At 37.9% G+C, this 24,334-nt stretch overlaps 1 protein-coding gene and 1 long non-coding RNA gene across 9 annotated transcripts in view; one reads left to right on the top strand and one right to left on the bottom strand.

Annotated features, from left to right (window-relative positions):
• The window catches only part of ATG5 (autophagy related 5), a 125,011-nt gene that overhangs the window by 31,273 nt on the left and 69,404 nt on the right, over positions 1-24,334 (top strand). For all 7 annotated transcript variants that reach the window (XR_014248215.1, XM_082404900.1, XM_082404896.1 and 4 more), the window contains one exon: positions 12,745-12,907. Coding sequence is in view for 6 of the 7 variants with exons in the window: in XM_082404900.1 (XP_082261026.1) it covers positions 12,745-12,907 (163 nt within the window). In the remaining variant the exon portion in view is untranslated. The remainder of the gene's footprint in view (positions 1-12,744; positions 12,908-24,334) is intronic.
• On the bottom strand, positions 1,275-12,819 carry LOC309634631. 2 transcript variants are annotated; one of them, XR_014248262.1, is made up of 3 exons: positions 12,710-12,819; positions 11,790-12,402; positions 1,275-11,467 (listed from the first exon to the last, which is right to left on the bottom strand). It is a non-coding gene; the product is annotated as an uncharacterized lncRNA (long non-coding RNA). The 2 variants fall into 2 exon arrangements; XR_014248263.1 differs by lacking the exon at positions 12,710-12,819 and having other exon boundaries at positions 11,790-12,702.

Raw genomic sequence — 24,334 nt, forward strand, 5'->3', positions numbered from 1 at the left:
TTTCACCTGGATTTGCCAATTGTTATTTTGCTACCTTTGCTTTCTCTCTTTTTTTTCTTTGATATTTCATTATTCCTATAGGCATTTTGCTTGCAAAGCTGCATTATAATCAAAAGGTTGCTTACAGTATATGCAGTTTTTAAGGAGGGAAGTTAGTAGTGTGATTCAGAAATTTAGTAACATCAAATGAAGAGAGTGGGCTCTTTAAAATGCTCAGGTCTATTGCATATCTATCCTAAAAAAAAATTAATGGAGTAAAAAAAACCCAACAATAATTCAGTGTTTTTCTCTTAATAAAATGGTGCTAAACTGATTTATTTAGGTTTTGAAAAGAACAGAAATTTAAATTTTGAATCTTGACAGTGATTATTAGGGGTCAGAGCTCACATTTGCTAGGCAGAATTGGGTCAGCATTAAGGTAGGTGTTTCTGTGTAAAACACTGCTGAATGATCGTGACCAGACAAACTTAGGTTTTTGGATCAAGGCACTCTATCTTTCCTACGGTGCATGGGAAGACACTACCACTGGTCCTGACTATACCTGTAGGACTGACTGCACCCTTTTTCTGATGAACAAGTTTTCTTATTAGGCCAAGAGCCACTGTGTCTCTATCTAAGGTAATTTACCACGTCCCTGCTCCTTCCACTGTGTGTTGATGACATAGATCTGAGGTAGCTTTCCTTGTTCTTAAGTGCACTTCATGGTCTCTCCTATGCTTCTGCTGCCTGTACTTCCCAGCTCTAAATATTGGTGGCTGTCTTGAAGTATTTTATCAGTAGGGTATTATATTATCTGTCTATCACGGTGGGACAGGTGAGCAGAAATGTAGCAGCTTAGAACAGCACACGTTTATTATCGCACAGTTTCTGTGGGTCAGGCTTACCTGGATCCTCAGCTTAGTGTCTCACAAGGCTGTAGTCAAGGTATTGACTGGCCTGTATTCTTGCCTCGAGACTTGAGAATCTGCTTCCAAGTTCACTCAGGTTGCTGGCAGAGTTCATTTCTTTGTGATTGTGGGACTAAAGGATATATCTTCTTGTTGACTGTTAGCTAGAGGCTGTACTCAGCACCTACAGGCTGCTTGAAGTTCCTTGCCATGTGGATTTTCCCAGCATGGTAGCTTACTTCATTGAGTCAACAAAAAGAGCCTCTAGAGCTAGTCTGTTAGCAAGACCAGAGTTATATAACATGACTTAATCACAGGAGTAGTATCCATAATCTCTGCCACATTTTTTTTTTAAATTTTTAATTTATTTTTGGCTGCTTTGTGTCTTTGTCGCTGCGTGTGGGCTTTCTCTAGTTGCGGCGAGCGGGGGCTACTCTTCGTTGTGGTGCACGGGCTTCTCATTGCGGTGGCTTCTCTTGTTGCGGAGCACGGGCTGTAGGCGTGCAGGCTTCAGTAGTTGCAGCACATGGGCTCAGTAGCTGCGGCGCACAGGTTCTAGAGCGCAGGCTCAGTAGTTGTGGCACACAGGCTTAGTTTCTCCACGGCATGTGGGATCTTCCTGGACCAGGGATTGAACCCGTGTCCCCTGTATTGGCAGGCAGATTCTTAACCACTGTGCCACCAGGGAAGTCCCTTTGCCATATTCTTTTGATTAATACAGATCACAGGTCCTACCTACACTCCAGGGGAAGGGGTTACAGAAAGGTGTGGGCACCAAGAGGTTGAGATCACAGAGGGTCACACATACTTAAAACTTTATGAAATAAGGTTTGTTTAGTCATTAAATTATATATCAAATATTTATTGGGGTTAACATCTGCTTTCACCTCTGACAGAGTAAGTGGATTGTATTTTACCTCTAGTCATAAGCAGCTATAAAGCCAGACAAAATATATGAAGTAGAGCTGTTTTCAGGCACTGGATGTAGAGAGAAAGAGAACAAACGAGGTGAGCCCCGCATTTAGCCCATCTCTGTGCTTCAGGGTAATTGGCTAACTGTGTCATGGGGAGTGGAACTCAAGCAGAGCAAGGAAGTTCTACTGAACTGAGGGTGCAGAGATTGGAGTTCTGGGCTGCTGAAGCAGCTGGAACTTGTTAGACAGGTTGTTGAAGAAGAGGGTACGTACAGAAGTATGAGTTCCCCAAGAGTGCTTGGCTGAGGGTTGGGCTGTACACGTGTAGGTGATGTTCCTTAAGGCCTAGTAAAGAGTGCATGTTAGGGGGTTAAAAGTGGGAGAAATATCATAATACCTGGAGATGTTGGATTTCAGCCCATCCAGAGTGGAGAAAGACCTAGTTAATATATTGGGTATTAATCTTAGATTCCTGAAAGGCTGTGCTTTTGGACAGGTTCGGCAAGTTATGGCCTGTGTGCCAATCTGGCCCACTGACTGTTTTTATATGTCCTGTGATCTAAGGATGGTTTTTATATTTGTTAGTGGCTGAAAAGAAATTAAAAGAAGAATAATATTTTGTGACATGTGAAAATGATGTGGAATATAAATTCTAGTGACCATAAATAATGGATGGATGCAGCCAGCCATGTTAATTCATTTACATACTGCTTTTGGACTACAACAGCAGAGTTGAGTGCTTGCTATAGACATTATATGGCCCACAAATAATACATTTACCATCTTGCTCTTTACAGACAAAGTTTAAGTCCTCTTACAGAGTAAGGATTGCTCTGGATCTGCCCTAATAAAGCCTAAAATTAAGCCTTTTTAAGATCAAGGAGAGGCTCCAGGCAGAACAAACTCAACAAGAAAGACAGTATAATCTAGAATCCTTACACCATATTCACAATGTTTAGCATACAATCGTCTATTACTAGACATGCAAATAAGCAGGGAAACTTGAACCATATCAAGGGGAAAAATGCTGTCAATAGACATTGACCCTGAGATAACCCACATTTGGAATTAGCAAAAAATGAATTAAAGCAACTATTAAAAACTCAGTGACTTAAGATAACAAAATTGCAGAACTGAAAACAGTATCTGAAATTAAAAGTTCACTGATGGACTTAACAGTGAATTGGAGGTGGCATAAGAAAGCTTCTGTGAACTTGACCGGTCCATAGAAATTATTCAATGTAAAGAACTGAGAGAAGAAAATTGGAGGGAGGCGGGGACAGAGTCCCAATGACTTCTAGGATAATATCAAGCAGTCTAACATACATGTAATTGGAGTCCTAGAAGGAAAGGAAGAAGGACATGGGTCAGAAAGAAAATTTTAAGAAATATGATTTGACTCACATTTCCTGGTTTCAAAGCAACAGTAAACACAACTACATGGTACCAGCAACTAAAGTACAAGCAACCAAAGAAAAAAATAGATAGATAGATAGATAATAGATAAATTGGACTTCATCAGAATGCAATACTTTCTGTGCTTCAAAGGAAATGAAAAGACAACCCACAGAATAGGAGAAAGTATTTGCAAAATTATATATTTAATATGGTCTGGTGTCCCGAATATATAAGGAACTGTTAGAATTTAGTAATAAAAAGGTAAATAACCCAATTAAAAATGGAAAAAGGATTTGAGTAGACATTTCTCCAAAGAAGGTATATAAATGGCCAGTAAGCATATGAAAAGAAACCAAGCATAATTATTTATAGTTGCCAAGACATGGAAAAAACCTAAGTGTCCATCAACAGATGAATGGATAAGGAAGATGCGATATATATATATATATATATATATATACAATGGGATACTACTCAGCCATAAAAAAGAATGAAATTTTGCCATTTGCAGTGACATGGATAGACCTGGAGGGCATTATGCTAAGTGAAGTAAGTCAGAGAAAGATAAATACTGTATGATGTCACTTATGTGTGGAATCTAAAAAATAAGACAAACTAGTGAATATGACATAAAAGAAGGAGATTCACAGATATAGAGAACAAACTAGTGGTTACCAGTGTGGGGGGAGAGGAGACATAGAGGTGGGGGAAGTGGGAGGTACAGACTCTTGGGTGTTAGATAGGCTCAAGGATGTACTGTGCAGCACGGGGAATATAGCCAGTATTTTGTAATAATTGTAAATGGAAAGTAACCTTTAAAAATTGTGTAAAAATAAAAAATGAAAAAAAACCACAAAACCTCAGCATAATTAGTCATTAGGGAACTGCAAAGAAATACCTCAGTGAGTTACCCCTTCATGCCCACTAAAATAGCTATAATCAAAATGTTGGACAATAACAGGTGTTGGAGAGAATGGGCTAATCGGTACTTTTCATATGTTACATGTTACTGTTGTGAATGTAAAATGCTGCAGCTGCTTTGGAGAACAATCTGGCAATTCCCTCAAATGATTAAGACCTGCCATATGACCTACCAACTCCATTCATAGTTACATACACAAGGGAATTGAAAACATATGTCTACCCATCAACTTGTACATGGTTGTTCATAGCAGCTTTAGTCATAAGAACCAAGAAGTGGAAGCAATCCAGATGCTTATCAACTGATGAATGGATATACAAAATGTATATCCATACAATGGAATATAGTTTGGCCATGAAAAGGAACGGAGTACTGTTACATGCTATAGCACAGAAGAACCTTGAAACATCATACTGAGCCTGAGCAAAAGGAGGCAGACTCAAAAGGCTGCACTTTATATGATTCATTATATGAAACGTCCAAAATATGCAAATCCGTAGAGACAGAAAGTTGAGTAGTGGTTTTCAAGAGCTGGAGGGAGGGCAGAATGGGGAGTGACTGCTTACAGATACGAGGTTTGTTTCTGAGTGTTGAAAATATTATGTAATTACATAGCAGTAATGGTTGTACAGCTTGTGAATAGAGTTGTCCCTGGGTGTCTGTGGGGGGTTGGTTCCATGACGCCCCTCTCCATAACAAAATCCGCTGGATGCTGAAGCCCCTTATATAAAATGGTGTAGTACAGTCAACCCTCCGTATCCACAAGTTCTGCATCCACAGATAAAACCAACTGCATTTTGATCCGTGGTTGGTTGAATACATGGATGAAGAAGCTGCAGGTATGGAGGGCAACTGCATACTAAAAACTGCTGAGTTCTAGTCTTTAAAATGGTCAATTTTAAGTGAATTGTATATGAACTATATCTCAATTTTTTAAAAAAGAAATAATGATTAATAATTTTCCGAATTTGGGGGAGAAAACAGTCTGTGTTAAAGAAGATCAGCAAATCTAAAGCAAGTAACTATGTAGAAAACCACATCCAAGCACGTCATAAACTGCTGAAAACCAGTTATAAACAGAAAATCTTGAAAGCAGCCACCAAAAAAATGACACAAGAGAACAATAGGTTAATGATGGGTGACTTCTCATCAAATAGTGAAGAACAAAAGAAACAAATATTGAAGAACAAAAGAAAATGGAATGACATCTTAAAGCACTGGAAGAAGCTACAGGCAGGAATGAAGAACACTAGCAATGGTAAATAAATAGAAAAGATTACCTCTTTTAACTTCTTTAAAAGAGAAATGACAGTTTAAGTCAAGAATAATATCATTTTAAGGAAGGGTTAATAATGTCTGTAAGTAAAATATGTGGCCGCACTTATCTAAAGGATGAGGCCACTAAATCTTCAGTTAGCTATGGGTCAAAGAAGAAATCACAAGGGAAATTTTAAAAGTATTTCAAACTGAATGATAATGGAAACACAACATATTAAAGTTTGTGGGAGTCACCCTAAGCAGTGCTTAGAGGAAATTAAAAACTTTCTATAGTAGGAAAACATAATTTCTGATACCAGGAATGAAAAAATGGGATATTTCTACAGATCTTATAAACATTAATAGGATAGTGAGAAATATCATGAACAACTTTATGCCAGAAAATTTGACAAATGGACAAATTCAATGAAAAGAAGTAGCAGATATGAATAGCCCCTAAATATATGTAGAAGTTAGATTTGTAATTTAAAAAAAAGTTCTCACAAAGTAAAATTTCTTGCCTAGTTTCGTGATTGGTGAATTCTGTCAAATGTTTAAGGAATAAATAATGTCAATCTGTAGGCTTTTTCCAGAAATAGAAGGGGAGGGAATATTTCCCAATTTGTTTTACAGGCCAGAATAACTCTGATACCAAAACCTATTAAAGATATTAAAGGAAAATTGCAGACCAGTATTTCTAATGAACTTAGATGCAGACACTCTCAAGAAAATACAAGCAAATCGAATGCAGCAACATAAAAAAGGACAATACACCATGACCATGTTGAGATTGTCCCACAAATACAAGGGTAACTTCAACTTCATTATCAATGAATTGATTTAATTCAATTCAGCATATTAGCAGAAAAAAGAGAAATGATTTGGTGAATAGATGCAAAAAAAGCTTTTGACAAAACTCAGTACCCGTTTTTCATCAAAACTCTTAGCAAGCTTAGGAATAGAAGGGAATTGTCTCAATTTGACAAAGACTAAATATGAGAAGCCTATAGCTGAAATCATGCTAAATAGTGGTTTACTGAATGTCTCACCCTAAGATCAGGAAAAAGGCAAGAGTGTCTGCTTCCACCACTTCTACATAGTTTTGCTCTACTGCAAGATACATATTCCTAAAAAGTACTGTGTTGTTAAAAATCAGAGGAAACCCCAAAACTTCATTAATGACAAATGAAAAAGATAGGAACCTAATAAAAGCACAATTTTACATATGTTAAATGCTTAAGGAATACATAAGTACTACAATGAATATGGCACTCTATGTTGAAAAAGACTGGAAATTTGCTTGTTGAAATGAGCATTGGAAAGGATTGCAGCTTGTTAGTTATGAAGTGATAGGAGGAAGGTTATCTGAAATCAGACAAAATTGTAACATAGGATGTGGATGAGTGTAGCTCATAGTATGAATTGAAGTAGTGGATCCATTTCTGAGGTGTGTGTGTGTTTTGTGTGTTCTGACATGCTTTGGTTTAGCTGGGTGCATTTTTTGTCTTCACCTACTATTGTGGACAATGTTTACAAAAGTAAACATGAAAGTTACATTGTTCAAATTGTTCCCTAATATATCATTCACTTTGGAACACATCCAAAAGATCTAAACAGACATGTGTATGCACACACACATGTATATGTGTATATACATGAACAGATATATAATATATGTATGCTATGTATATGTATGTTCATGTGGGAATAATCAGCACATGAAAAGGCGCTCAACATCATCAGTCATCAGGGAAATGTGTATTAAAAACCAAAATGAGATGTTGCTTCACACTCAGAATGACTAAAATTAAAAATACAGTACCCCCAAAAAAAGGAATTCCCTGGTGGTCCAGTGGTTAGGACTTGGCATTTTCACTGCCCTGGGGCGGGTTCAATCTCTGTTCAGGGAACTAAGATCCCGCAAGCCACACGGTGTGGCCAAAAAAAAAATTCTGACAGTACTAAGTTTGAGGAATGTAGTAACCAGAACTCTTACATTGCTGGAGGGAGTGTAAAATTGTACTTTCATCTTGGAAAATAGTTTGGCAGTTTTTAAATAAAGTTAGACATAAACTTTCTTTATGACGACATTTCTGTTTCAAGGTATATACTCAAGAAAAATGAAAACATGTTCTCAGAAGACTTGTACACTAATGTTCATAGCAACTTTCTTAGTAATAGCCAAAATTTGCATATAATCTTAATGTCTACTAACAGGGTTTTGGATTAACAGATGGTGGTATATCCATTCAGTTGTACACTACTATGCAATAAAAAGAAACTAACTATGGATACATGCAGTAACAAAAATGAATCTCAAAAACATGCTAAGTGAAAGACACTAGAGTACACAATACCGCACATTGTATGATTCTGTTGATATGTGATTATATTATAGGCAAACCTAATCTCTGGTGATACAAATCAGATCAGTGATAGCTGAGGTTCAAAATGGGGGAACTGATTGCACAGGGCACCAAGGAACTTTTTAGAAGGTGATGGTAATATCCTGTATCTTGTTTGGGCTGACAGTTACGCAGTATCAAAATTCATCTAACTGTATGCGTAAAATTTCTTCATTTGGCTGTATGTGAAATCATATCTCAATAAAGTTACTTATTTTTAAAATTTTTTTGAGATGACACAGACTTGAGAACAGTCTTGGTCTCTGTCTTGAGGAGCTTTAAGAGTACGGTGACATAAAATATGTGATGTTATAGGGTCAAGTATAAGGACTTTGTGAACATGACCTAGACTTGGGGAGTAAGGGAAATTTCCTGAAGGAAGTGATATCAAAACTGAATCTGAATTTTGAGGAGGATTTTTTTGGGGGGTAGGCATGTAGGTGGTTGAGAGATAGGCAAGGAGAGTGTGCCAGGCAGAAGAAATAGTTTGTGTAAAGGAACAGAAAAGAGAGTATGGCTGAAAGAATGTCTGAGCAGATGACAGATATTCAGGATCGTTGGAGCAGAGACTGTATGTGGGAGAGAAGGGAAAGAGAATGGAGTATGTGAAATGCGAGTAAGAGATTATGCTGGAGAGGTTAGCAGAGAGAGAAATCATTCGACTGTTGAAAGCGTCAGAAGTTTGATTTTATCTTAAAAGTAGAGCAGAGCAGCTGAGTGAGAAGACCAGATTTGCATTTTAGAAAGATCAGCATGACTCCAAATGTGAAAAATGAATTAAAGAGGGTAAGATTTGGGGCATGGGATCCAGTCACGAGGTTTTTCAGAAATTTCACATAGTTGTTAATTTGTACTAGGAAAGTGGCGTTGGGAATGTTGAAAGTGAATGGATTCAGATCTATTTAGGACGTAGAGTCAACAGAACTTGATTGGATGTGGGAGACGGGGAGAAGGAGGAATCAGCAGTACATGGAAAATGTTTTTTTGTTTTGCTCTATTGTCATAATAGAGCTTGTAATATTATTATTAATAGACTGAAAAGGCTTTTTTTCTTACTAACTTTGTAACTAGTTTTAATGTTTCGTTTAGTGTTATTTGGTTATCTCTAATGCGTCTGGACATACTCCAGACTGCCTGGATTAATATTTTAATTAAAGGACACAGGTAATAATATATAAGTAAATGGAACCTTTCAGGAAAAAAGTGAAATTAGATCTAGTTTATTAGGATTCTGACTTGGAAGATTAATGAAAGCAAGTAAAGATGGTGTTAAAGTCGCTGCCTTTATTTGCAAGAGTTTGGACTGAAAAGATATGGACTTAAACAAAAAGCTGCTCATGTATATGAGAAGAGATTTAGAAATGTAATGTAACAAATCAAGATTCTGCTTGTAATTTTATTGTGAAGCTTTCAAAAAAAGATTTCCCACCCCAGCCCAAGCTAATCATGGAAAGAAGAGCATTTCATGAGTAGAAGCTGAGGGGGCTTTGGGTGAGACATCTTGACACTGTATTCATTGCCACAATTAATTCAACTGCTATGGCTGCCTAAGCAGGTATATCCGTTTTTCTGTTACTGCTCTCATGCTTCCCCTGAGTTCATTTCATTAAAGAGTTCATCTGGAGATAGGGCATTCTCTGTTGAAGGGTAGGTGTACAAACATGCACGCTCTTAATAGACCCCCTCTTTTGCTATAAAGACTAGGCATTTGGAATTGTCAGCTATCAATTATAGGTGTCAGCATTGGTTAAGTTTAGAAACCTGCAAAGCAGTGGAAGTCTGGGAAAAGCAAAACCTCAGTACCTTCTCTGGTTACAAGAGCCATTGAAGGAATTAGCAGCCTATGCTGATGCAACACTAAAAAATGGCAGGATTTTTTTTCCTCCTGATTTTTCAAACCAGTGGTCTGAGAGATCCTAACTCCTTTTTTTCATAATCAGCTTGTATACAATTTTAAGAAATTCTAACGGTATTTAAGCTTAAATAGGTCATAAATTAAACTACATGAAAACAATATTTTCTTTGAAGTATGAACTTTTATATTTTCTGCCACTCATTCATAACCAAAGTGGATAATTAGCAGTGTAGTGAACTGTACAACAGGGGTCCCCAGCCTTTTAGGAACCGGGCCGCACAGCAGGAGGTGAGTGGCGGGCAAGCGAGCGAAGCTTCATTACCCCCTGAACCATCCCTACCACCCCGCCCCAACCACTGCCCAAATCCCTTCCCAGGAAAATTCGTCTCCCATGAAACCGGTCCCTGGTGCCAAAAAGGTTGGGGACTACTGTACAATAACTGAAAAAGCCCTTCTAGACTTCCCTGGCAGTCCAGTGGCTAAGACTCCGCCCTTCCACTGCAGGGGGTGCAGGTTCTATCCCTGGTTGGTTGGGGAGCAAAGATCCCACATGCTGCACGGCCTCAAAAAGTAAAAAATAAAGAAAGCATTGGTCTGAAAAAGACCTTCTAATTTTATAGATCAAGTATAACAAAACTGAAATTTTCTTAAATACAAATAACTATCATAATGCTAATCCATTTGACTGTAATAGAATTGATATGATGTACACTTAATTCTTTGTCCTGGTCAGGAATCCAGGGCAAATCCCTTCAGTCTAGCTAATTCAAAGCAAATACAGCTGATTGTAAAGTAAAGTTGCTTATGGCAGGGACACTCTCTCTGCTGTCCATATCCTCTCTCATCTTTTAGTTTTATCTGTCCCTCATATTCTCCTTTTGCCTTTGCATTCTTAAGACATTTTATATTTTCTCCTATTCTTTGCCTTTGTGTGCCTGTGTCTGAAAGCATCCATCTTAATTCTTTATGGACTTCTAGTTCAAGAGCACCATGAATCTGGAATCCATTTGTACCTAGAGAGACAATTTGATTGTCTCAGCTGTTTCCTTCTGCTCTAGGCAACTGTGACCAGCGGGTAGTTATATAGTGGCTTACCGTTTACTCAGCAGAAACTGTGAGGCTGGATTCTATGAAAATAGAAGGAGGTGTGACTGATTATTTGCATTTAAAAAATATGCTTTAGGAGATAGCCATAGGTAGTCAAGTGCCTTTTCCTTTGGTAGGAGGGCATCTATGGTAAATTTCCTAATCATTCAGGAGCTTTCCATGACTTGGATAATTGAATGTTGTCTATTAATACAGTAACATGAGTAGGCTATAACTAAATGCTATTTTCTACCATTATTATTTGACTCCATTTTTATTAAAGGACTTATAGAACAATGTCTTTTTTTGGTAAGATAATGTTCGAATATAATCATTAAGTACATATTTAGGTCTTAGGGAGGAAGTGGTATTGCATGGTGGTTTAAGAGCTGGGACTGTTGAGTCAGACTAATTCTAACTCCACCACTAGCAAGCTGTACAATTCTATCCACTCCCAGAGCTTTATTTATATATTTTTTATCTGTAAAATAGCAATAACAATAGTGTTTACCTTGAGTTGTTAGGAAAATTAAATGATTTAATCCAGATTAAAGTCTTAGTACGATGTTTGTCACATACTAAGTGCTCAATTAGAGTTAGCTATCATTGTTAATATCTTTCTTTTTTTTCGGTGAAAAGTGCATGTCATCTCATTTACATAACTGCTTATTTGTCCAATGATCATTGCCTCAACTGCCTAAAAGATTCAGTGAAGGTAAAGAATGTAAATTTAGCTGTTTGACCTAACATTTTTTTTTTTTTTTGGTTTTTTTTTTTAATTTATTTTATTTATTTACGGCTGTGTTGGGTCTTCGTTTCTGTGCGAGGGCTTTCTTCTAGTTGTGGCAAGAGGGGGCCACTCTTCATCGCGGTGCGTGGGCCTCTCACTATCGCGGCCTCTCTTGTTGCGGAGCACAGGCTCCAGACGCGCAGGCTCAGTAGTTGTGGCTCACGGGCCCAGTTGCTCCGCGGCATGTGGGATCGTCCCAGACCAGGGCCCGAACCCGTGTCCCCTGCATTGGCAGGCAGACTCTGAACCACTGCGCCACCAGGGAAGCCCCTGACCTTACATTTTAACAGCTTTGTCAAGCTCTAATTGACCTAAAGGAAACTATGCATGTTAAAAGTGTACACTTTGATAAGTTTATACCACAGTTTATATATTTGTTTACCTGTTGACATTTAGGTTGCTTCCTGTGTTTTTACTGCTACAAATAAAGCTGCTGTGAACATTCATGTACAAGTCTTTGTGTAGACATATGCTTTTATTCCTCTTAAGTAAATACCTAGTTGTAGAATGACAGGATCAGATGGTAGGTGTCTGTTTGCTTTTTTAGAAGAAACTACCAAACTGTTTTCCACAGTGTTTGTACCATTTTACATTTCCATCCACATTCTTGCCAATACTAGGTATGGTCAGTCAAAAAGCTATTTTTAAAATTCTTGCTCTTTCATATCTTTTTTCATGTTGTATAAATGCATACCATATCACATAAGGATTATTTGGAAAAAGTGCAGAATATGCCAGACAGCTAAAGATTGTTAAGTTAATTTTAAAACGTATTTGGAGTTATACTAAAATCTCTTTATTGCAAAGGTAAGAGGTGGTTTGCTTAAAATATTGGAAAATTGCAGGAGATAACAATTCTTTGAAGAGCTAATTTTGTAATGTGTGTACCTGTTTTTTTTTTTTTTTTAATTTATTTATTTATTTTTGGCTGTGTTGGGTCTTCGTTTCTGTGCGAGGGCTTTCTCCAGTTGTGGCAAGTGGGGGCCACTCTTCATCGCAGTGCGCGGGCCTCTCACTATCGTGGCCTCTCCCGTCGCGGAGCACAGGCTCCAGACGCGCAGGCTCAGTAACTGTGGCTCATGGGCCCAGCCGCTCCGCGGCATGTGGGATCTTCCAGGACCAGGGCTCGAACCCGTGTCCCCTGCATTGGCAGGCGGATTCCCAACCACTGTGCCACCAGGGAAGCCCTGTGTACCTGTTTTATATGTCTATTTTTTCTTCCTTTGATAGAGTTTTCCAGAAAAGGACCTTCTGCACTGTCCATCTAAGGATGTAATTGAAGCTCATTTTATGTCTTGTGTGAAAGAAGCGGATGCTTTAAAGCACAAAAGTCAAGTAATCAATGAAATGCAGAAAAAAGATCACAAGCAACTCTGGATGGGTTTACAAAATGGTAAATATAACAATGTTTAATTTCATAATACCACTTTATGAAGTATGAAGTAACTATAATCCTGTGAGTAATTGGTACATCTTAGGGTTGGTGGTACAAGTTTAAATTCCAGCCTCTGCGCACAGAATTTCACAAAGAAGCTACCTTTGGTCATACCTTTCTTACATTGTACCCTTCTAGCATCCCTCTCTTCCTGGATTCCCTAGCATTAGACAGATTGCTTTGCCCATAATATAAGACAGTATAAACTTCCTGTGTTTAGCTTCTGGAAAAAGTGCCCTTAGTCCTAGTCATGATCCTTCTGGAATTGCAACTCAATACCCTGTGTATGTACCAAAATACCTCCGCCTGGGTAGGGCACAATCTCTAGTCTCTGCTTTCTCAGAACAGGAAGCCTTGCTTTGTGCTCAGATTCTCTCTCTCCTGGCTGGGATTTAGAAAATACACTCAAGGAAAAAGCTGAGGGGAATCTGCAATTTACTGATGTAAATTCTTAGCCATCGTAGTTCCTTAATCTTGCCTGCATTGATTGCCCTCCAGCGCCTACACACAGTTCTGTATACAGGCAGTTCTCACTTTGCATGGGTCAAATATGCATGAATTTCAGTTAACATGCTTTAGTTAAATAATGCCAGTTCCCCAACAATGTGGCTCAAATTTCATTTGTCATGGTGTATTAACTGTGAATAATCACATAAAGTACAATTACGTAAGAGTTAGCTCTTCGGTCCACTCATTATGTAACAACAGATACATATCATGATCAGTGACCGGTCACTTTCTTTCAGTGTCTGTCAGTGAATCGTCGTTATGCCGCTGTTATTTAATTCACTCACAGACAGCAAAGCATGCAGTTGTGTTGCCTCCTTGTGTCCATTAAAGATTTATTTATTGATTGATTGATTGATTGATTGCTATGTTGGGTCTTCGTTTCTGTGCTAGGACTTTCTCTAGCTGTGGCAAGTGGGGGCCACTCTTCATCGCGGTGCGCGGGCCTCTCACTATTGTGGCCTCTCTTGTTGCGGAGCACAGGCTCCAGACGTGCAGGCTCAGTAGTTGTGGCTCACGGGCCTAGTTGCTCCGCGGCATGTGGGATCCTCCCAGACCAGGGCTCGAACCCGTGTCCCCTGCATTAGCAGGCAGATTCTCAACCACTGCACCACCAGGGAAGCCCCCTTGTGTCCATTGATAAGCCCACATAACATTTTGTAAAACTGGATAATTGAAAGAGGGAATTAGCCAAGAAAGATGAAAGTGTAGCAAAGAAACAAAAAGTGATAATGCTGGAAGTGAAATTTGAATAGAAGGTAGTGGAATTATAGAAGACATAGCTAACTGTGGGGCTGTTGACACTACCACCATTTGAGAGACTTTAGATATGCAGCCCCAGGAGCTTAATGAAGGCAAACTCTTCCACACAAATGAGGGAAGTGGTTGTGATGAAAAAGATGAAGTTATCCCAGAAGGAGTGATACTGGCAAAAATATCACATTAAAGGAACAGGGATATCTCATGGTGTTGAAAGTGCAAGTAACACGTTTGAAGTTGATCCAAACTTAGAAAGGAGTATGATAATTTGCCAAGGTTTAGGAAAGATGCTTGCTTGTAAGAAAGCAGGCACTATTCAAACTGTGCTTAAGATTTTTACAAATAAAGCACTTTAATTCTCCATGTTTCTAATGCTTTAATTAGTGTACTGTTAAACACAGTACTAAATAAATATTAGTTTTATTTACTTTTTTCATTTTCCTGTACATTTATAATCATCAGAGTTTTTAATATTTTGACAATTTTCTAAAAGATCACAAAGCAATCATAAATTTTCCCATTAACTATTAAGATCACTTTGCATGGTTTTATGTTGCATGGTCATTTTTCCAGTCCTGCACTACTGTGCAAAGCAAGGACTGTCTGTATTTTGTCCATCTTCGATAGTTGTTTTTGGACAAGGAGTTGGTACAATATAAGCTGCTCTTTCATGGCAACAACTAGAATAAGAGAAGACCCCTCTTTCCCCCTTAAAAAAAAATTTTTTTTTAAATGTGATACAGTTTTATCTTTTGGACTGTATCATTACCATTTCACAGAGTTGTCTGTAGTTATTTAGTATTTATTAAACTTTCATTATGCAAAATACAGGGCATTATCTGTGACTTCATTAGTACAAAAGGTACGTATTTTATGACAGTGTGTCCTGTAAATTAAATTTTCACATTTCTTTTAAGTTTCTTAGATTTAACCCAAGTTACATGGAGTTGCTCCTTAGTTTCATATTTGTACCTCCGATATTTCTTAATTAGGTTGTAAGGTTTGCAAAAGGAAGGCACCAGGCCTTTCACTTCATTTATATTACTGAGTACACATATTCTTATTAAGTGATCAAAAGAGTTTACAACCCCTTAAGAAGGTGTACTTTTTCCTTTTCCTGGCTGGCTATTTGTAGATGAAGTGACATTTTAGGAGGCTTGTGAATAAGAGGATTGCTTAAATGGAAGAAGACAGGAATGTTCTAAAGAGAGAAGAGATCTGAGAGTAATTTGTCTTCAGAATTTAAGTAAATAATTTAGATGAACTTTTAAGTAGATGTTCTTGAAATCTATTGTGAGCATGGTGAGTCAGCTATAGAGAGCCCAGGGATTCAGCAGAGGATTCTAAAAATGATTGAACTGTTTCAGTTGGGGCATTAGAGGATTAGGTATGGAGGGTGATGGGTAAGAGTTGTGGAAATAACAAAGGTGTGGTTTTTAGTCTCAGCTCTTCTGGTAGCTCCTTAGGGCAAGTCACTCAATCCCTTTTAGCTTCAGTTTCTTTATCTGTAAAATAAGAGAATATCTGCTATGTTTTCCTATAAATGTTTTTAGAAGCTTTAACGAAACACTAATACAGTTTATGTGAAAGTGTTTGAAAGGAAGTAAAGCTGTCTTGATAAAAAGAATTATTGAGAAGTCACTTTGAGACTCTAGAACAGGGGTTGGCAAAAAGTGTGGTCATGAGCCAGCCACCTGTTTTTGTAAATAAAGATTTATTAGAACCCTGCCACACCAATTCATTTATGTAACATCTATGGCTACTTTCATGCTACAACAGCTGAGTTAAATAGTTGTGATCAAAAAAACAAACAACCCAATCCCAAAATGGGCAGAAGACCTAAATAGACATTTCTCCAAAGAAGATATATAGATTGCCAACAAACACATGAAAGGATGCTCAACATCACTAATCATTAGAGAAATGCAAATCAGAACGACAATGAGGTATCACCTCACACCAGTCAGAATGGCCATCATCAAAAAATCTACAAACAATAAATGCTGAAGAGAGTGTGGAGAAAAGGGAACGCTCTTGCACTGTTTGTGGGAATGTAAATTGATACAGCCACTATGGAGAACAGTATGGAGGTTCCTTAAAAAACTAAAAATAGAACTACCATATGACCCAGCAATCCCACTACTGGGCATATACCCTGAGAAAACCATAATTCAAAAAGAGTCATGTACCACAGTGTTCATCACAGCACTATTTACAATAGACAGGACATGAAAGCAACCTAAGTGTCCATCAACAGATGAATGGATAAAGAAGATGTGGCACATATATACAATGGAATATTACTCAGCCATAAAAAGAAACGAAACTGAGTTATTTGTAGTGAGGTGGATGGACCTAGAGTCTGTCATACAGAGTGAAGTAAGTCAGAAAGAGAAAAACAAACACCGTATGCTAACACATATATATGGAATCTAAAAAAAAAAAAAAAATGGTTCTAACGAACCTAGAGGCAGGACAGGAATAAAGACACAGAGGTAGAGAATGGACTTGAGGACACGGGGAGGAGGAAGGGTAAGCTGGGATGAAGTGAGAGAGTGGCATGGACATATATATACTACCAAATGTAAAATAGCTAGTGGGAAGCAGCCGATTAGCACAGGGAGATCAGCTCATGCTTTGTGACCACCTAGAGGGGTGGGATAGGGAGGGTGGGAGGGAGACGCAAGAGGGAGGAGATATGGGGATGTATGTATATGTATAGCTGATTCACTTTGTTATACAGCAGCAGCTAACACAACAGTGTAAAGCAATTATACTCCAATAAAGATGTTAAAAAGTAAAAAAAAAATAGTTGTGAAAGAGACCATGTGGCCCACAGCTTAAAATATTTACTCTCTAACCCTTTTAGAAAACATTTGCCAGCCTATAGAAGGTTGATTAAACCAACAGCTTGTATTTATCATTGATCTAGAGCATGACTCACAGTGTCACATGTTCAGAACTTGGTATAACTTAACGTATCAGACTTAGTCTAATAACTGCCTTCATTGCTATTTTTTTATATAAAAAAATATATTTTTTTATAAAATTCCTTTTTTCCTATTTTTGTCTTAGCATATATTCTTTCTTGGATATATGACTATTTTAAAGTTATTTTTATTAATTTAACTTTTATTAAATTACTTTTCAAATTGAGTTTCGTTAAATCCAACTTAAAATGGTATGTGGTTGAAATAGATTTTGTTCCTTTTTTTTAGCTATAAATTATTTTCGTAGCTATTATGTTTGGTTATATTGGTACTGCTAATGATTGAGTTTACACACTCAAAATCCTACATGTGGTATCCTGTGGAGACCTTGATAGTTTATTTTATACCTTTTAAAATTGAAATATACATTTAGAAAATCTTTGGCTGGGTAAAGGTTGTTTGTAGAAAATATATTTTGGGGTAAAATGTTGAATGTTACCTACATTAAGGTAAATTGGTAAAAGGTGGGTATAGTAGTTCATTCTGTTCCTTCTGCCTAGAATAACCTTTCCCTCCTTTTTTGTCTATTTAATTCTTAATGTTTTAATGCTCATCTGTCTTGTCACCCTCTAAGTGAAAACTTGCCTCTTTCATTTTTTTTTTAGCCAACAAACTATTTATTGAACATCTAATATGTGCCTAACACTATGCTAGGAGCTAGTGATCATCCAGCAGTGATAGAACAAACATGGATCCTGTTTTTGTGAAGCTACAGCCAAGTGGAGGCAGAACTATTTATATTTTCATGCTCTCATGGCTCCTCGTCCATTCATATGCATTCTTGCTCTCATAATTCACTCTCTGTTATAGTTATGGTTTATGTATTCTGCTAGAATATAAATTTCTCTTGGTTAGAGTGTATCATGCATTTTCTGTATCCCCAGCACCTAGTATATTCTTAGGCATAGAATGGACAAAATAAATATTGACTGAGTGACTCCTTTATTTTAATCCTATCTAGTACAACAAGGAAATACTGTTAACAGCTTTTTATAAATAGATTAATATTAGTATAAAATAGAGGAAGTACCTTTAAAATTTTTAATTATGGAAGTGGATTTTATGTTTAAGAATTTTTCCATCCAAAAGAAAGTCTTACAGATTTGTTAGGGCAAAGACATTTCACCTGTTGGTTAGTGTAATTGTAAATTGGTCGGAATTGAGACAAAGCAGATGGTAAATTTATTTCATTCAGAACTGCACCTGTACAGCATAGCAGCTAAACGATTTAAACAATTTTTGAATACTTTCAAATGCTAATTTTAATTTTTCAGATCTCTGTGAAAGAGAAATAAGAAAAGCTTTTGAAACCAAGAAAGCTCATTTAAGACATACTGTGCCTTTCAGTGTTTTTTATGGGTTTTCATTTTAGATATAAAAGTATTTAACCTCCCTGTGAAACAAAGGTAATGACCACAAAAAAAGAGAAGAAAGTAGCATTTTTATTATTTATGAGGCACTTGTCACTATATTTGCAGGCTATTTTCTATTAAATGTCAGGAGGTTTTTCTTATAAGCTAGAGATTTGAGGAAATCTCTAAAAAATATTTTTAACATAATATATGACTTAGTTTTCAGCTTTGGTTTTCTGAGTATACTAAAAAAGAAAAGATGGCATCAAATAAATTCCATAGACCTTCAAATAAATGAAAGTTTTCACTGCTAAATATTGAAAATTTACATTGTTTATAAAGTATGGTTAATCCTTTTGAGCTAAGTAATTTTTTAGAGAAATCAATTATTTGGTAGTTTTTATTTTAACTTAAAACTGGTTTTTAAGAGGAAATAGTGGTTAGCTTAAGGTGAATTTTATGATAAGTCATAGCATTTTGAAAATACTTTTGTTTGGTAAGTGATGCAAAAGAAATGCAATGGTTATAACATTATAACCATATAATGGTTATAACAAGCTTATATGATAGAGGCAGTTGGGTTGTGATTGCATTGCTTTGTTTTTATCAGTTGCAATATAGTAGTATAAGTAATGGACTGAGAATATCTTGGTCTGAGAAGGAGCATTGGACTTGATCTTTCTTTGCTTATCTCCTATTGGTTGTGTGGCCATAGCAGATCACTTTTCTGAGATGGAGTTTCCTTATAAATGTCAAGGTGATGATACCTCACAAGACTCAGATTCAAAGACTGTCCAGTGGTAATCACTTACACCTGAATTCTGGTGATTAGATATTCTTGATTCCAGAGGATTTGCTGGAAGAATAATTATTGTTTATTTCTCTCTCGCTCTGTCTCTCTCTCTCTCTTTACCTCTCCCTCTTTCCCTCTCTTCCTTCCTGGTCCTTTCAAGCAGGACTTAGGTAAAAGGCAATAGATCACTTTCTAGAAATAAATGTGGTCATAGAAAGACTACTAAAACAGAAAGACAAGAGATTTTTGGACTTAACTCTGTATCTTGAAGCTTCCATTTCTGTGCTGTTATCACAGTGTCAGTACTGTTCTAATGTGTAGGTGGTGTGGAAGGAGATTCCTATGTAGAACTGTCAATAGGAAGCGTAAGTATTCTTCTTGAACCTTTTGTCTCAGTGAAAGGTCACTATTTGGTAAGCTTCCTTTCTTTAGAAAAACTCAGATGTTTATCAGTCATGAGAACACTGGGATCACATTGTATAAATAAGAGCAAAGAAAATAGTGTAATGAGCATCCACATACCTATCACCCATCTCAGCAGTTATTAGTATATGGTCAGTCTTGTTTCATCTGCTCTCACCCCTCCCCCACTCTGAGTTTATAGAAATTTTCATTCTTTAATCTAGCGCCATGAATATGGCTCACAGATTTATATTCTTCACAGACTTTATACTCCGTTATTTAATCAAGTCTTGGAAAGAACAGTCATTATACGAGAGTGATACCCAGATCCTGATAGTATGGATTAGCCAATTACAAGAATCTACCACATGCCAGGCACTGTGCTAGGCATAGGGGGCGCTGGGGTGAGTATGACAGCCATGGTTCCTTCCCTCAGAGTTTACATTCTGGTGGGAGAGGCAGACATTAAACAGATAGCCTTGAAATAATTATTACATTTATATCTTGAGTTATAGAGGAAGGGATAGAGAGCAGTGTGGTTGTGATGAAAGTGTTCCAGGCACAGGGAATGATCTGGGTTAGGCTGAGAAGGAGAAAAGAGCTTAATAAATTCTAGGGGCTTTAAGAAGGCTATTCTTTTTTTTTTTCAAAATCAATATTTTATTTAAGGGGTGCTTTTACTTCCTTTAAGCAAATCTTTAAAGCCATGTTACTTGGACTTCCCCCTTCAAGCCTCCTGTGGTTCTTCTGTGTTTAATCAGTGGTTCTCCAAGGCCTCAATTTTCTTTATAAGGCTCAAGAAGGCTATTCTGACTAGAGCACGATGATCAAGATTGAGAGTGGCAAGTAGATAACACTGCAAATTGGATAGAGGACCCTATCTATTCAGGGTCTGATAGGACATTTTAGTGATATTGAACTTAATCTCCAGGGAGTGAGGTGGGGTAGATAGGGGACTGCTGAAAGATTATAAGCAGGGATATAAAGGAATCAGATGTTCTTTTTTAAGTTATCTCTGACTACTGTATGGTTAATGAATTAGAAGGGAACAAATATGGAATTAAAAGGTGAAGTACAAGTCCATTCCAGTGGTTAGGTAGCAGATGAATTTTTCAGACTACAGGGCAGTGTTGAAGGTAGAGAGAAGTGGACAGTTTTGAGAAATATTTGAGATGTAGACTTGCTAGGACTTAGTATTTGGTTGAATGTGGTGGGTCATAGAATGAAAACTGTCATAGCTGGTTCCCAGACATTTTAGAAACTGTTGAGTGTGCCTAACTACACTCATCCAGCTTACAGACACCCAGAAGGAGATCTTTATTGTTATATTAAGATAAATCATTTTTTTGATATCCAGTCCCTTAATACTGTCCTAAAAAGAAACATGGTCACTTTGATGCTATAAGTATTTTTAAATTTATGCTGATTTCTACTAATTATTGTTTTACTTTCTGAATGCTCAAAAACATTCTAAAACTTTGCTAAAGATTGACGTCAGGCTTACCAGTTGATAAAATCCGTTCATATTTTTAGGTTGAAACATTTGCCTGTCTGCTGACCTCAGGCACCTCTCTTGTTTTCCATTGTTTCATAAGATTATTGGCATTGGTTTTGTAATCCTATCTTTAAGTTCTTTTAGTGTCCTCTGAAGTAATTTTCCTTTGTCTGAAGACTTGCATTAATTTAAAGCAGAGTACCTACTGTTATGTCTGATCTTTTGAAGCATCATTTTTATTTTAGCTAAGTTTTCACACTTTCTTCTTTGAAAATCATTCTCTTGTTGAAGAAAATGGAAACTAAACAGAAGTTGGATAGTTTAGCTTTCTCTCTGTCATCTCTTAATATGATAACCGTCTTTCCCAATAATGTTCTCCATGCGTTCGTTCTTTCTTTGCCAGACATGGTTTATAAAGCTCGTTTTGTTTTTCCTCCTTTTTTTTTTTTTTTTTTTTTTTTTTAAATAAACCTCATCTTGTGCTTGGTGTTGACCTTCCTGCCACTCTTCTTGCATACTCCTCTTATTAGTCAGGATTCTCCAGAGAAATAGAATTAATACACACACACACACACACACACACACACACACACACACACACACAGATTTATTAGGAGTAACTGGTTCATGTGATTTTGGAGTCTTACACGTCCCACAATCTGCCCTCTGCAAGCTGAAGACTCAGGAAAGTCAGTGGTGTAATTCACTCTGAGTTTCAAGGCCTGAGAACCAAGGATGCTGCTGGTATAAATCCCAGTTCAATGGTAGGAAAAGATGAGATGTCTCAACTCAAGCAACGGGGCAGGAAAAAGGGGGGCAGATTCCTATTTCCTCTGCCTTTCCTTTTGTTCTCTTCAGGTTCTCAACTGATTGGATGATGTCCACTCACATTGGGGTGGGCAGTCTACTGAAATGCCACATATTCATATGCTAATCTCATCCCAAAACACCCTCACAGGCACACCCAGAAATAATGTTTAATCTGGGCATCTGTGGCCAGTCAAGTTGTTGCATAAAATTAACCATCACATTTCTGCTATAACTTTGTTCATCCTTTTTTTTTTTTTTTTAATTTTATTTATTTTATTTTTATTTTTATTTTTGGCTGCGTTGGGTCTTCGTTGCTGCGCATGGGCTTTCTCTAGTTGTGGCGAGCGGGGGCTGCTTTTGGTTGCGATGTGTGGGCTTCTCATTGTGGTGGCTTCTCTTGTTGCGGAGCACGGGCTCGAGGCGCGTGGGCTTCAATAGATGTGGCATGTGGGCTCAGTAGTTGTGGCTTGCGGGCTCTAGAGCGTAGGCTCAGCAGCTGTGGCACACGGGCTTAGTTGCTCAGTGGCATGTAGGATCTTCCTGGACCAGGGCTCAAACCCGTGTCCCCTGCATTGGCAGGCGGACTCTTAACCACTTCACCACCAGGGAAGCCCAAGGAAAGAATTTTGATATTAAGTGCATTGCGAAGCCATTGGAGGATTTTTAAGCAGGAGAGTGATGAGATGCAGAATATGATGGAAGAACATTGTAGCTGCTGAATAGAGGGTGGAATAGAGGGAGCCAAGAGTGGAAGTGGAGAGTCTGTAGTAGTAGGTCCAGGTATAAGATGATGGTGGCCTTTAGGGTGATGATGGTAGAGATGGAGAAAAGTCAGTAAATCTGGGGTTTATTTTGGAGGTAGCATTGATAGAATCTATTATTAGATGGGGTGTTAGGTTGTTACTAAACCAAACTTGAGTCTGCTCACCCACACACAGTAAAGCCAATCTACTGACACTGGGTTGTGGTGAAGGAAAGTACAGTGTTTACTGCAGGGCACCAAGCAAGGAGAATGGGCAGTTCATGCTCAGAAGACCCAAACTCCCCGACGGCTTTCAGGGAAGGGGTTTTAAAGGCAGTGTGAGGGAGGGGCTGCAGGGTGTGTGATCAGCTGTTGCACAATTGTCTGATTGGTTGGCATCAAGGTGAAGTTCCAAGCATCATTGACCTTCTGGTTTCAACCAGACTAGGATCTGTGTTCTTGTGGTCAGCAGTTTCCATCTGGTGGGGGCCTGCTTCCTTTAAAAACAACTCAGGAATGTGTGTCAGGCCTTTATCTGTATCTTTCAGGGACCTGGGAGTTGGGTGACTGTGCTGTGTGGTGGATTTATAGTCTAAATTGTTACCAGTTTCCCAGCCCAACAGCTATTCTTTATTTCTACATCTTCACATTTCCTAATCATTAACTCTTGAGTCAGCCTTTTGAGACACAAGGGAGGCCTGGGAGACTAAAGCAAAAGCCTTTTACTTCAAAGGACAGGGACACAGGGGCTTGTGTATGGTTTCAAGTTGAGGTTGAAAGAAAGGAAAGAATCATTCCTGAGTTCTGACTTGGGCAGCTAGATGGATAGTAGTGCTTTTATACCATGATATGAAATAACTAGATAAAAAATAGGTTTGGGATGGGGAACAAAGCCAAATTGAGAAGGTCAGCCTTGAAGGCAAAAGTTTGAAATGTGGGCTTCCCTGGTGGTGCAGTGGTTAAGAATCCACCTGCCAGTGCAGGGGACACAGGTTCGAGCCCTGGTCTAGGAAGATCCCACATGCCGCGGAGCAGCTAAACCTGTGCACCACAACTACTGAGCCTGCGCTCTAGAGCCCATGAGCCACAACTACTGAGCTCGCATGCCTAGAGCCTGTGCTGCACAACAGGAGAAGCCACCACAATGAAAAGCCCATGCACCGCAATGAAGAGTAGCCCTCGCTCACCGCAACTAGAGAAAGCCCGTGTGCAGCAACAAAGACCCAAAGCAGCCAAAAATAAATAAATTAATTTTTTAAAAAAGTTTGAAATGTCTCTGAGACATTCACGTGCAGATGCATTGAGTTAGATGTTGATAGAATTAAGTATTGTGAGTGTGTATCAGTAGATGAAGAAAGCTTAACAGATTTGAATCGAATGCTGCAGCTTCTAATTTCATAGTCATTTACTTTAACAATAAGTGCCCTGTTTATTATTTTATCTTAAAGGATATGACAGTTAATGTCCTAGTGATACAAGGCAATGAATATGGAGCAATCCCATATATTCCTAATGTATGAGAGTTCTTTATATCC

This window comes from Balaenoptera borealis (assembly GCF_965194805.1).
Source record: "Balaenoptera borealis genome assembly, chromosome: 9".
Lineage (NCBI taxonomy): Eukaryota > Metazoa > Chordata > Mammalia > Artiodactyla > Balaenopteridae > Balaenoptera > Balaenoptera borealis.